This window comes from Monodelphis domestica, chromosome 1, assembly GCF_027887165.1.
Source record: "Monodelphis domestica isolate mMonDom1 chromosome 1, mMonDom1.pri, whole genome shotgun sequence".
In the NCBI taxonomy this organism is placed as follows: Eukaryota; Metazoa; Chordata; class Mammalia; order Didelphimorphia; family Didelphidae; genus Monodelphis; species Monodelphis domestica.
The window spans coordinates 80,822,408-80,836,267 of NC_077227.1; the positions used below are offsets into that span (position 1 = coordinate 80,822,408).

The following is a 13,860-nucleotide window of genomic DNA, read 5'->3' on the forward strand; positions in this document are numbered from 1 at the left end:
TCAGATGAAAGAAAATAATCTAGGTTTGTGATATGTTAAATTTGAAGTTACTGTAACAACAGTCATTTCAGAATCAACTAAGTATAATTGGCAGAACTAAAGTTATAAGTGCCATACAAGAAGAAAGACACAGAAGTGAAAAAAAAGAAACTACATGTAATCACTGTAGCTCCTACTCATTTAGATGAGTTACATTGACTCAATACAACCACTATTTCTTTTTTTTTTAACACTTACCTTCTGTCTTAGAATTGATATCAAGTATCCGTTCTAAGATAGAAGAGTGGTAAGGTTAGGCAGTTGGGGTTAAGTGATTTATCTAGGGTCACACAGCTAGGAAATGTCTTGGGCCAGATCTTCCCAGGTCTTCCTGACTCCAACCTGGTACTCTATTCATTATTCTACCCAGTTACTCCATAACCACCAGTTCTTATGTTAATTTCCTAATATAAATGGTCACTGTAGCCAGGAGACTGAAAACAAAACAAAACAAGAAAACACCTCTGCCAATAAATAGTCAGTCCTCAACATTTGAGTCTTTAACTTTTGTGACACTGAGAAATTCTCATGATTGTATTAGTAACCTCATTTTCATTTTCACATTTTGGCAACTGCACACATTTATGACTATACGCAATATTGAAAAGATGAGAGGTGAGATATTTATTTGTGGTGCTATTGGTATCCTAGTAGCCTATTGATGATATTAAAAAAGGTCACAGAATTCCAGGAAATCACTATGAGAAAAAATGCTTTTCATGTTACCAATTTTATTTTGTGTGTTGTATTTTACATATTGTTTCATGGTTACTATGTTAGGAAAGGCCATATCAGAATTAATGTTTTATTATGAAGAATTGAATAAGAAAAGTATATTTTTCAGCAAGTATATATCAACATTTGCATTTTTAACTTTCATGCCATTTTCTCAGAACATTACCCCCATGAAAGTTGAGGATTGACTTGCATCTGCTCTACTTCCCAAGTGGAAAAGCAACACAACCAAAGTACTACATAAGTTTAGAGCCTAAACTCATTACCAAGAAAGATGATGGAAGTTTACTAGCCCATCGTGCCTCATGAAACAGCCAAAAAAAAAAGTAACTGAGGGGAAAATGATCTGTTAGAGAACTTGCTGTGAGACCCAATCAAACTAGAGTATTTCAAGAGCATCTGTAGACAAAGAAAAACACAAGCAGACATGAAATGGAACAGATCTATCAACTTTTCTTTAGTGAGATTTTCTCATCAGTTAAGAATGTAGAGATAACATATTTGAATAACAGTACCATGGTATCTGCTGTACTATACAAGGAAGTGAAATTGCATTTAAGAAGCTATAATTGGGAAAAGCAGCTGGATGTGGTCAAATGTATACAGGAGAGTTCTGGTGGAAGAAACATCATCTTAAAGATTCTTAGGGATTCTTTTTTTTTAAGGTTTCTCATTCCAAAAGGAATGAAAAATATCACAAAAACTATCAACCTGACTAACCCTGGCAGGGATCACTTAAAATTTAGTACTAGACATTCAAAGATAAGTTCCTTGAGAGAATGGCAAGTTCCTTTCATTGTCTCATCCCCAGTACCTACCACAGTGACTTGCACCTAGTAGGAACTTAAATTCTTGAGTTATTCAAATGAACATTAGCTACTCGTTAAAAGTAAAAGGAGTCTCTTGGTACTTTTCATTAAAAATGATTATTTTTATCTGACAGACATTTCATATCCTTGTATGAAACTTTATTGAACAAATGCATGTGTGTTTATTCTTTTAAACTGGTAGCATCCTTTCTTCTCCTCTCTTAGTTTTTTTTTCTTAAAGCTGATACTAAATCTGACATTTTTTTTAATTACAATTTTTGTAGCTCATATTCACCTAACATCCATGCAGTGAAGAGAGAGTCAGACATGGCTCCAGGGGATTCCACTGGTTTGGAGAATGAAAGACAGATTTACAAAAGTGTTTTGGAAGGTGGAGACATTCCTCTCCAGGGACTAAGTGGTCTCAAGAGGCCCTCTAGCACTGCTTCCACTAAAGGTAATTGGGTGAAGATGGTCAGTTTTTATTTTTCCTGAGCACGGATAATGGAAATGACAGTTGCTGTTGATCCTCTAGCAGTGGGGATAAGTTCTGACTGTCCAGATGCTTATCCAAACCTTTTGAGACCTCTTGTATCACATCCCCTCATGTACTTTCTGATTTTAGCAGTTTTTCTTTCTCAGTCCCCTAGTTTGACTATTCCTTTGACCTATCTCTTTTTTTTAAAACCAAGCTTCTCTCTTTGAAACCAGCTGAGTCCCCTTCTTTCCAGAAATATCTAGTGGGAGTAGGGAGGGGAAAATGGTTATTGGTTTTTTTTTCTTTTTAGTTGCCCCATTTGCACCTGCTTTGCAGCTCAGTTATTTTTATGTTGCTTCTGACACCGAGTGAAAGAGATGCATTGATTAAAAAAAAATGAGCATGTGACCTCTCCTTTCTTCCCTGCTTCCAGCTTTTAACCTAATGGGTTGTGTTTATTTTATTCTGCATGCTTACCAGTGGATCGTAAAGGTGGGAATGCTCATATGATTTCCTCTTCTTCAGTTAATAGTCGAACCTTTCATGCTAGTGATGTGGTAGGGCCTATGTGTAAACATAAGAAGCCCCTGTCCGCAGCAAAAGCCTGCATTTCTGAGATCCTTCCTTCCAAATTCAAACCCAGGCTGTCAGCTCCGAGTGCTCTCTTGCAAGAAAAGAAGAATATCCTGTTGCCCCCCGAGAAGGCTCAGAGCTATGAAAATCTTTGTAGCTCCCCTGCTTTAGATGAGTCCAAAAGGACGCTCCCCTTGCAAGGAGGAGGAAGCATTGAAAACCTTCTCATGCGGGTGAGAAGAGAGTATGGCACCAACTCCAGCAGCACTCAGAGCCTTCAAGATTATGGAGCCAGTGCCAGGAAATACTGCCCCCTCTCCAGGAAGGTGGGGAGCGAATTCACAATGCTTTACAAAAATATGCATCACATCAATCGAACTGGGCTTCACCTAGGCTCTATCTCCTCCTCTAGTGTCCGGGACCTGGCGTCCCATTTTGAATCTAGCAGCCTGGCAGAGGCCAGGGGAGAGCTGAATCTTAGTCAGGAGAGCTCCGAGCACATTCCAAAACACACAGTCTCTTCTCGGGTCACAGCATTTGAGCAGTTGATCCAGCGGTCCCGTTCCATGCCATCCCTGGACTTATCAGGCCGACTGAGCAAGTCTCCGGTTCCGCTGCTATCCCGCAGCGGTCTGAGTGCAGCACGTTCCGCCGAATCCCTCCTGGAATCTCCCAAGCTCCATCACAGGGAGAAGGAAATCAGAGACCCCACAGGGGCCTACACATCACCCTCCTGTAGCAACATTGAAGAGCCAGCTTTGAATTTTAGGTCCCTTCTACCCAGCGACCCAGCCTCAGCCTGCTTAGATGAGCTGGACCATCTTTCCACTGTCTCCAATGACAGTCGAGAAGGCAGTACCAGCAGCGTGCACAGTGATTCCCACAAGCATCGGCTCAACAAGTGCAAGGGCAGCTGTCCGGCCTCTTATACACGCTTCACTACCATCCGAAAGCATGAGCAACAACAGTCCTCCAGGAACCCTGGGTGGAGAATGGATGTAGGAGGGGACAAGAACATTGTCCTTAGAAACATCTACCTCATGGGACCCCTGCCTTTCAGGTTGAAAAAACCCCTCCAGTACCACCCCCGAAAGCCTCCACACAGTGACTCCTCTAGCCCTCCTGTGGGACAGAGAGCAGAATCCCAAATGCATCCCCTTGGTGATGATGAACTCTGCCCTGAAGAGAAGCCCTCTGTTCCCAAGCGCCAGTCATCACTCCGTGTCCTGGAAAGGCTTCACCAGGTCTCAGAACCCTCTCCAAAAAGAGCTGTGATTCCAGAAGACTATCTGGGTACCCTTAAACCCAGCAGCTCGGGCCCATGTTTAGGACCCAGCTTGGATAGGAACAACAACCCGCAAAATGACCTTGGAACACCCCCCCGAGGTGGCTTTTTGTCTCCTTTACCAGTGTGACCTCATCTGTCTTTCCCACCTTGCTTGCCTTGTCCTTCTCCTTCCTTGTCCCTTGATGCTCGTCTCCTACTATGTCAGTTATTTCCTATGTGTGTTGCTTGGCGTTGAATCATGGCTAATAGTGGCTGCCCCTTCTGAACAAAAACAAAAAAGAAAAAGAAAGAAAGAAAATGCATCTATTGCCCATAGAGTCATTACCAAATCCTACACTGAAAGAAAAATTGGCCACTTAGATTGCATGAGGACCATTAACAGAGGAACTCTGGAGATTCCTGTTATTTACCTCTGTCCAAACAAAACCCACTGGAATTAGGAGCAGCCTCTCATGTTAGCCTGTCTGTGTGAATGTATACTTTGTCCCAATAAGACCTTATTGGCCTTATTAGTGGGGATGCTTGTGAAAGGAGATGCTCTGTTTTTATCTCCTTTCTTTATTTCATTGGTTTCCTCTATTATTAATTGACTCCACAAGTGGTTCCCAAAAGGGGTGGGAGGGAGAAGTAGAGGGAAGGAGAGGAGACCTAATATTCAATCAGTTTGAACTTTTCAATATTTCAATATTTTACCTTCCCAATATTCAATCAGTTTGATTTTCATTAAAATGCCTTAAGACCTCTATTGTGGGAAAGCATATGGCTTGCCAAACAAATCTGCCCCTGCCTAGATTTTTTGGAAAACAATTTCTGTGTTTTAACTCTGTCTGCCATGTTGTTTTGAAGATTCAGAGTCTCCTCGGCACTTCACACCAGCTGAATACTTGGAAACTACTGAAGATTTTATTCGAAGGCGTCATGATGACAAAGAGGTCAGTCCCATCCTAAAATCTTATAAGTTTTTTCCAAGATAAAAATGGAAAAAGATGCGAAGTATTTGGCAGTTTCTGTGTCAGCTGTTCTTGTCTATAAAGGTAATTTCATTTCAAAGTGGGGACTGGGATTTAGATAGTACCAGTTAGCCCTACCTTCAAACCTTATGACTTTGGGTAAATCACTTCCTGTCTCCAAAAAGTGGAAATCTAAAAAGATGACTACTCATGACTGGAACATGATAAAAATATTGTTGTTAGTCCTAAATGCAGTATGAAAAATTATGAAGAAGAATCTTTTTCTTGATCCTTTTCTTTGTGGTCTCTCATCCCCCTGGTAGGTGAAGGAAACACTATAGGTATAATCCATTTTCCAACTTCTGTGTTTGGAGGGCTGGTACAAAGGAGCAGAGAAGAACAATAATAACATTAATGATCTACATAAAAAAATAGCTTGGGAAGATAACCTGAACTCAGCAGAGAAAATGTATATAAGTTCCAACAAACTTAAATAAGAGAGAAAAAAGAGATGCCTAATATTTTTCTCTTTGGTTTGTCTAAGAATTTGTAATTACTGAGAATGGGGCACAGGATGTTTGAAAATAAGTGATTGCTGAGTGGTTCATAGTGGTGATTCAGCATACAATGCCTGCCAGGTAAAATTATTGCAGCTGTCTAATAAAGGAAAAATTATTGGGTAAGACGCAAAGATGATCTCATCCGTGCTTACCACAGAAGTCAGATGGTATGCTGCTGTGGTTGCTCTGGGTTTTACCTGCCATCATAAGAGCATGGCTAAGATGATATATCAGCAGTTGACCTATAAATGTAATGAAAGGATTTGTACCAAAGTACACGTACACACTTAAGAATGTATTAAGAGAGTAGCACTTGACCTCCCTGGGCCTCAGTATCCTTATCTGTAAATTAGGAGTTAAGAGGCAATATGATTTAGTGAATAGAGAGCCAGCCTTGGTGCCAAGAATACCTGTGTTCAGAACCTGCCTAGGACACATACTCACCATGTGCCCTTGGATAAATCATTTAAATTCTCAGGGTAAGCCACTTTCTTAAAGCCAAGTTATAGATGACACCATAATCTGAACTGGAAGTAGGTGATTTCTTAGATCCCTTCTAATCTTCATGAGGTGCTGGGACAGTGCCATAATAATAGATGGGATATTTAGCCTTTTAATAAAGTAGTTGATAGTTTGCTTGAACTACTTACTCTTAGCAAGAGTGTCAAAAAATTGACTCACAAAAACCAAGTACATAATCCTCAGGGACATAGAGGAAAAACCAGTTTGTTCAGTAATTAAGGCTCTTGTTAATTGGGTGTCTCAAAGTAGAAGGGATTTTTTACTTTTGTGAAAGTGTAATTGAAAGTACTTCTATGCATGTGAAGCTGGTATGCTCCCACGGTCAAGAATTATATGAGACCTTCCAGGAATTTTGCTGTAATAGAACTTTCTAACTCTAATCCTAAAAGTCACAACCTCAATGTGAGAGCCTTCAATTGACAGCTTAAGTAAAATAATTGCTTTTAATCCAGTAGGACAAAGAGGTGAATTCATCTGAACACATCATTATTATCCTTTTCTTCTTTCAAAAAGCTGAAAATATTGTTTTATTTTTATGGGTGATTTGGACATTTTTCCATGTGATTTTCTTGAAGGGCTAAGGACAGATGAATTTGAGAGGCACTGAAGAGTCATTAGTAACTGAGAGCAGGAAACGAGATGGGAAGAATTCAATCACAACTTGTTTCTCTTCTTCCTTTTTCCAGGCACAATACAAATAATACATGATAAAGAACTTACATTATGTCATAGCTATATGAACAGAGACCATGGAAATGTATTTGTTTTCTAGGATAATCTGCATGAGGGAATTTGTAGTAACTTGATTAGTAAATTGCATTTACAATGAACCATCTATCAGAACACAGAATAGAACAATAATAGTCAATCAGTTAGGCAGTAAACATTTATTAAGCACCTACTATGTGCCAGACACTTTTCTAGGTGCTAGGAATACAAGGAAAGGAAAAAGATAGTACCTGCTCTCAAGAAACTTACAATCTAGGAACAGCTGACTTTATAATTATTAGCTTTATAGCTTTTTAAATGCTTATCTTATTTGAGTCTTACAACAATCCTGTGAGATAGATTAATGCAAGTATTATTAATCCCATTTTACAGATGAAGAAACTGAGGTACAGAGAAGTAATATGATATTTCCAAGGTCCAAGGCATGCAGATATCAATCTATAATTCAGCAAGGATTATTAAGCACCTGCTTAATGCCAGGGTCTTTCCTAAGTGCTAGAGATGAAATACAAAGTCCTGCCCACCAGGAGCTTATATTCTAATGGCTAGAAAGTAAAAGAACTGGGCCTCTAAGTTGTATCTTCTGAGCTCAGATCCTTCCTTTACACAACAATAACTTTATTTCCCTTGAATCTTTCTTATAATTGTGTTTACTATAAACAAGATTTCATCTTTATCATCTTGGTTCTCTTCTTTCTTTTTCCAGGCACAATACAAATGATAAAAGACTTACAATGTGTTACAGCTACATGAACAGAAATCATGAAAATGAGCATTAAAATACAAGGCCAATGGGGCTTGTTCAGCTAGAACAAATTAAATCTTGTCCCATTTAAATAGTAGCAATATAGTTGGGTCCTGATTAGTGTGCATAGTGAATCTCATGAATTGGTTGCATTTATAATGATATAAAATATGATCATCCACTCCAGCCCAGTGGGAATGTGCAGTACAAATTTGAATCATGCAGCCACTTCTGGAGAGGCATCGTTCACATTCTCTGGTACCCAATGCTACTCCAGACTGTCAATCCCTCTCCAGTGCTGCCTCCTGGCTATTCATTGACCCTGGGCTTTCATAGACTATACCATTGGAGGACAAATGCTGGCAGGTCCTACCAAGTGGGAAAGGCTTCAGGTCTAGGTCCAGTGATATAGACTGGATACCTATCCTGAGAGTCAACCTTACCCAGGCTAGAGAGTCTTGTTAATTACCAGGACAACTGCAGGGAAATGAATTTTTTCAGCCACAAAAATTCTCAAAGACCAACTATTAAGTTCTTGAAGAGTTGTAATCTATATCAGAGGGAAAAGGTCCCATAACATGAAATCAAAGACCCTTAAAGTAATGAAACATTGAGATGAGTCACTCAGTGGTTGATATCTTGCCTGCCATATAGGAGGTTTCAGGTTTGTCTTATGATTAGTGTCATGGGATTTGCTTTGACAAAGGAAAAAAATACTAAAAGTGATGTGGACAGTCTTAGCATGGCCTCTCTACAACTCTTATGATGACGGTATAATGATTTAATTTATGACTACTTGTTTGCCTGGGTAACATAATGCTTACAAGACCAAAGGTGAAGAGTGCTATACTGCTATAGGCTGGTCAGTGTTGTTCTGTTCTTCTATTACCTCAGACCTTCTGACAAACCCTAGCTAGCCATCTTGCAGATGCATGTTAAGTAGTCATGAAGAGTACAAATAATTTGGATACCTGGGTATCAATCCATCTCTACTTGTAGAAAAATCTCAAAACCCATGTTTTCTTGAGGGTGACTCAGGAATACCACCTTTATAAGCAAAAGCTATATTTTATTGTTGTAATTGCACTTATAGAAAATTTTGTTTCATTTAGACCACTTACTTTGTCTTTGTGGCAATCTAGATCAAATAGAAACTGGAGCCAACAAACCATCCATAATATGATCCCTGTGGACTGAATTTTGACTTAGAAAACCATATATTGTTATCCGTGTTTTATTTTTTCATCTGTTTTGTTAAATATTTCCCAATTACATTTTAATATGCATCCAGCTTCAATCAAGAGTATCAAATTGATTAATTTATCAGGTTTTCTTTAAGATTCGTATTGATCAGCTCAATTTAATCAGCAATACTAGCCAGGTTTCTATAGCCTCTTTTTCCTCAGTTGCTTTTTGTTGGCAGTTTTCAAATTCCCAGGACTGGATAATTCATTGTCCATTTTATGCAATTTCATGGCAGAAACTTTTAGCGGACCAGAGACGACTTAAGCGTGAACAAGAAGAAGCTGATATTGCAGCTAGACGACACACGGGTGTTATTCCAACCCACCATCAGTTTATCACTAATGAGCGGTTTGGGGACCTCCTAAATGTAGACGATACAGCAAAGAGGAAATCTGGGTTAGAGGTCTGTTGGAGTTACCTCTGTTTGCTGCTTGACCCAAAGCCGTATTTGCCTCCCACCATGTTGCCCTATAGGCCAACATTAGTTCTTCAAGCAGCATCTTTCATATTGGCTTCATTTAGGCTTGCTTTGGCGCTCTCATGGCTGGTCAATGGAAGCAATCTCTATGATGTCGGGGGCTGTGTATGTTAAAGCATGCCTTGCTGAGATCTGCTGGTGCACCCTTCAATGCATGCCTTTAAGTATCAGCTATCTTTATGAGCTGAGTCCTGCATCATATCGCTATGGTATTGTTTTGTCTCTGCATTCTGCTTAGAATCTGTATGTCTCATTGATCCTGAAATGTGAATATCTTCTAGTTTGGCCATTTGTAATATTTGCGTTTGATCAGATGGTCCAGTGAAACTTGGGCAGGGCTATGCCACAGGAATTATCTGGTGAATTCAAGAGTAGCCCAGAATATTTGCTTGCATCAAAAGTGCCCAACTATTAATTATTATTATTAATTAATTTGGTGAATTACATAATTCACCAAAGAGTTGGGACATGTCCAGAGATTCATTAACAACTCTGAAAAAATTGTTTGCATAGTTGATTTGTTTCTAAAATGCCTAAAATTTCAAAGAGAGTAAGATTTTATCCTTATGGAAGAGACAAAGTCTCTTTGAGATGATTTTCTGAAGATCTCATAGCCTTCCAAACACTAAATGGTTTGACTACGTATCCTGCCATATAACCCTCAAATAGCCCTGCCAAAGATGACTGGTTTTCATAAAAAAAAAATATTGCTGGCAGAAGTGATTCTAAGTTTGATTTGGGGGAAAAAGGAATTGGTGATCTTTCCAGGTGAGTTAATATATCCATATTTTTGAGGATATTGATGACTTCCTATTAGGAACAGATACATCACTGTGAAACATGAAATAGCATGGATGAAGCTTAAGGAATGCTATGAAGGGAAGAAAGAATATAAGGAGGGAAATGAAGGAATAAGCAAAGTGGGAGTGATGGGAAGAAGTTGAGGAGGATACCAACAAAGAAGTCAAAGCGATGAGTATAAAATGAAATAAAATGAATGGGTAGAGAAGAAGGAATAACTATCCCAGGTACAGAAAGAATCAGTTTGGACCTTTAAGTTTCTGAATGTCTTAGGGACAGGGTTTAAAAACCCTCTATTTGTGAAGTGAGGGTGTTTCCATCTACAAATCTATCCAAATGATAATACACATCTTTGCATAACCAAAAAAGGTTTCCTATATAGACTAATCTTGAGCAAACTTTTCAATCATTTATTTTTCTCACTTTCATATCTCCTGCCCCTGTATTTTAGAAGGGGAAATGCTTATCTCTTCATCTAAACACTCATTTCCCCTCTCTTGGATTTCTTAAGTGTTCATAATAGCAAGAGCCAGTCTGAGGGCTTGGACAGAAAAATTAACATGCGTATGAGTTTATTTACTGAAGCCATGTTTAAAGACATGTTGTCAGAGGAGTTTTAGTTGTATCCAACCCTTTGTGACCCCATTCTGGGATTTCTTGGCAGAGGTACTTGATTGATTTGCCATTTTCATTCTACAGATAAGAAAACTGAGTCAAATGGTGTTGAGTGACTAGAACAGAGTCACATAGCTATTAAGTATCTGAAATCAAATTTTAACTAGGAGAAATGAGTCTTCCTGACTTGTACTTTATCTACTGTGCCACCCATTTGCCCCAAAGAGATGTTAATATCAATCAGCTTGGGGAGCAGGTAGGTCTGCCATATAGGGAATTTGTATAGGAGAGAGCAAATGATTTACATGGTTAAGAAATGACACTCAACTGGGTGTTAGAACATGGGTGCAGTTCTTGATGCCACCATTAATTCTCTGTAACCCTGGGCAAGCTGCTTCATCTACCCGAGCCTCAGACCCCACATTTCTAAAATAAAAGGTTTAAAATAGATGACCCTGAGGTCTCTTCCAGCTCTAATATTCTGTGATTCTTGAAGTTGGCAAATATAGTAAGAGATGAAGGCAGTTCTAGGGAAGGGTCAAGTGTATTACTGAACTGCCTTAAACCCAGAATCAGTAGTTTAGATTCAAAATGAAAGACTCTACACAGTTCTAAGAAGAGAAGTAATTTTACTGAAATGTTTCCATTCCTAAAAGGAACTGTGGTGTATTTTGTCAAAAGCTTTTTTTTGGAATCTATTGATACAATCATATGATTTGTGCCACTTTTGTGTGTAGGCTAGGTTGGAATGAAGAAGGGCAGAAGTTAGGTCACAAAGGTTTTAGTTGTGGAAATGCAGAGGATCAACTCTGAGAGGCTGCATGATGTTGGAGTTAGAGCACTGGCTCCAAAATCAGGGGACCTAGGTTCAAATTCCTCCTCTGACATTTGCATGTGGTAGAACTGACATTTAACTAGGAGGTAAGATCTGAGTTCTTGACCTGCCCTACCGCTAATTCACTGGTGACTACAGGCAAACCAATTAACTCCCTTTGACCTCCATTTTCTCATTTGTAAAATAAAGGGACTCAGTTAAATAGCTTCAGAGATCTCTTCCTTCTCTAGGTCTATGATCCTACCAAAATGGAGGAAATGTTATATGGTGATAAGAATGAATGAGCAAGTACAGGAGAAAGACAATTGAGGATCATCTGAAGATTATGTGTCAGAGGGGCGTGTCAGTATTAATAGTGATGTGGTGGTGGCGGGGGAGATGATGTGTTCCATTTTTAACAAAACTTGGTTTTTTTACTTCAGTGAGACAAGTGCGTGTAGACACATGTAGGGTACAATATGAGTATAGCCAAGGTGCCTAGCTCATGGTCGGGGCCTTAATAAACATTTGTTGAATGGAGTAGAGGGTCCTATAGACTATAAGAAATGCTTGAAAGGAATTGGAGATAAGGGCAAAAACTAGAAATGCAGATGGGGAGGGGAAAGGATGGAAGTCAGACAGTTTGATGAGTGACCCAAGAAAGAGAATATGAAGAATGAAAAATAGTGGACCCAAGATTCTTGGGTAGCTTTGGTCTAGCTTCATCAACTAGAAATAGGCAAGTCATAAATCAGCTTTCAGGTTACCAGGTTTATCTTTAAACTTTCATAATCTGTTTTCTCCAAATATGGTGTTACCACTTGGAATGTCTCATGCATGTACAAGATCACTGACCATAGAAATATCTACCCAGAGAGTCAGATTGCTGGAGTTTTGCCCAGATTTCCACTTCTTAAGGAAATAGCTAGGATGCTTTTTTTTTCTGCTTTGCTTTCAGGAAAATCACAAACATTTGGTCTTGTCTTCTTTTAAGAAAACTATCATTTTAATTTGTTATTGTCTCTTGTCTTTAGATGAGACCTGCCAGAGCCAAATTTGACTTTAAAGCTCAGACGTTAAAGTAAGTTTAACAGGATGTGACTGCCAACCATTCTTCCTCTCTACAACAGGTAGCACATTGCTTGTAAGGAATGCCTCTCCATGCTGGGAGGAAGAGATGTTGGGTGACCTGATTGATTGGGTGGCCAAAGCATTTCAGTCAAAAAAATTCTTCTAGAGCAATATAGCCAAGAATGTATGGATTACATTCACAAAGGGTTGTGTTCATACTACCGCTATTATGACTACTTAGTGGTAATTTTAGTAGCAATTACTGTTAAAGCTCAGCCCTATACATTGTTTTCTAGTTACAAAGCACTTTACAAAATCTAACTCTTTACTTTGTAAAGTAGATAGTGCAATTATTATCCTCAGTTTACAGAGAAGAAAACAGGCTCATAATTGGAAAATGACCCTTCCAAGGTCACAGAGTTAGTAAATATACAACTTGGGTCTTTGGTCCTGAATTCAGGTGTTCTGGCTTACATTTAGTACTTCTTTCTAGAGTCTTAAAATACACAATCTTGATATCTCTGCCATAAAGAGGACCTAGTAAAGACTATCCTTGGTCTTTTATTTCTGATGACAGATTCAGATAGAGCCTGGGGTTTCGATTGATCACTCAAGTTGAAATGCTTACTTTTACTCTGTGTACCACTAATTTTAGCCCACATTTGGTGAACAGTATAAGATCTGTTTGGAGCTATAGCTTACAATCTTGGCATTCAGAATAATTTATTTGGGAATGAAGGAATAATAAGGAAGACTATACAGAAATTCATCTGGGGTCCAATCATTACAGGGAAGGAAAAGTGCCATCTGCTAACTTCATTGTTTAACTAATAGTTCTTGTAAGCTACATACAAATGTTGTCAGAGGCCTCCACAGTTCAGAGTCTTGCAGCAAAGCTCTGATCTCCCTGCCCTAGTTATTGCTTTGAGACTCCCTTCCCCATTTCCTTGTTAGTTCCTAGAGAATGTTAAGTGCAATATGGTCCTGGTCCTCTCCAATACTTACTGAAGCCCCTATACATTCTCACTACTTGAGACACTAAATCTGAATCGGTCTGGTAGTGGGAAGCTAACTTGTAAATGTTGTCAACCCCCTCTTTCCCAGGTCCCCACTAGAAGAAGGAAATGGTAGAAATGGTGAAGAAGAGATACGAAGAGCAGAGACTTGCCTATTCTTACTGACTTTATCTCAAGAGAGTAGAAAGGGTATTGACCTAGAAGTTGGAAGAACCCAGTGTCCCATGTTTGCCATTAATGGTCATATGATTTTGAATGACTTGCTCAACTCCCCTAAGCCTCAGTTTTCTAATTTTAAAAATGAGAGCACTTGAACATATTATCTATAAAGTCCATTTTAGTGTTAAGATTTTGTGAAATTGTTCTATGAGAGTGCCCAAGACAAAGATGTC

General features: G+C 39.0%; 1 protein-coding gene across 50 annotated transcripts in view; it reads left to right on the forward strand.

Moving 5' to 3' along the window:
- SORBS1 (sorbin and SH3 domain containing 1) overlaps nt 1–13,860 on the forward strand; it is a 322,212-nt gene that overhangs the window by 279,142 nt on the left and 29,210 nt on the right. For 45 of the 50 annotated variants that reach the window (XM_056801998.1, XM_056802016.1, XM_056802087.1 and 42 more), the window contains 4 exons: nt 1,868–2,040; nt 4,769–4,854; nt 8,909–9,076; nt 12,416–12,462. In XM_056801998.1, the coding sequence (XP_056657976.1) occupies nt 1,868–2,040; nt 4,769–4,854; nt 8,909–9,076; nt 12,416–12,462 (474 nt within the window). The remainder of the gene's footprint in view (nt 1–1,867; nt 2,041–4,768; nt 4,855–8,908; nt 9,077–12,415; nt 12,463–13,860) is intronic. The other 5 variants (XM_056802112.1, XM_056802102.1, XM_056802029.1 and 2 more) reach the window with 1 other exon arrangement.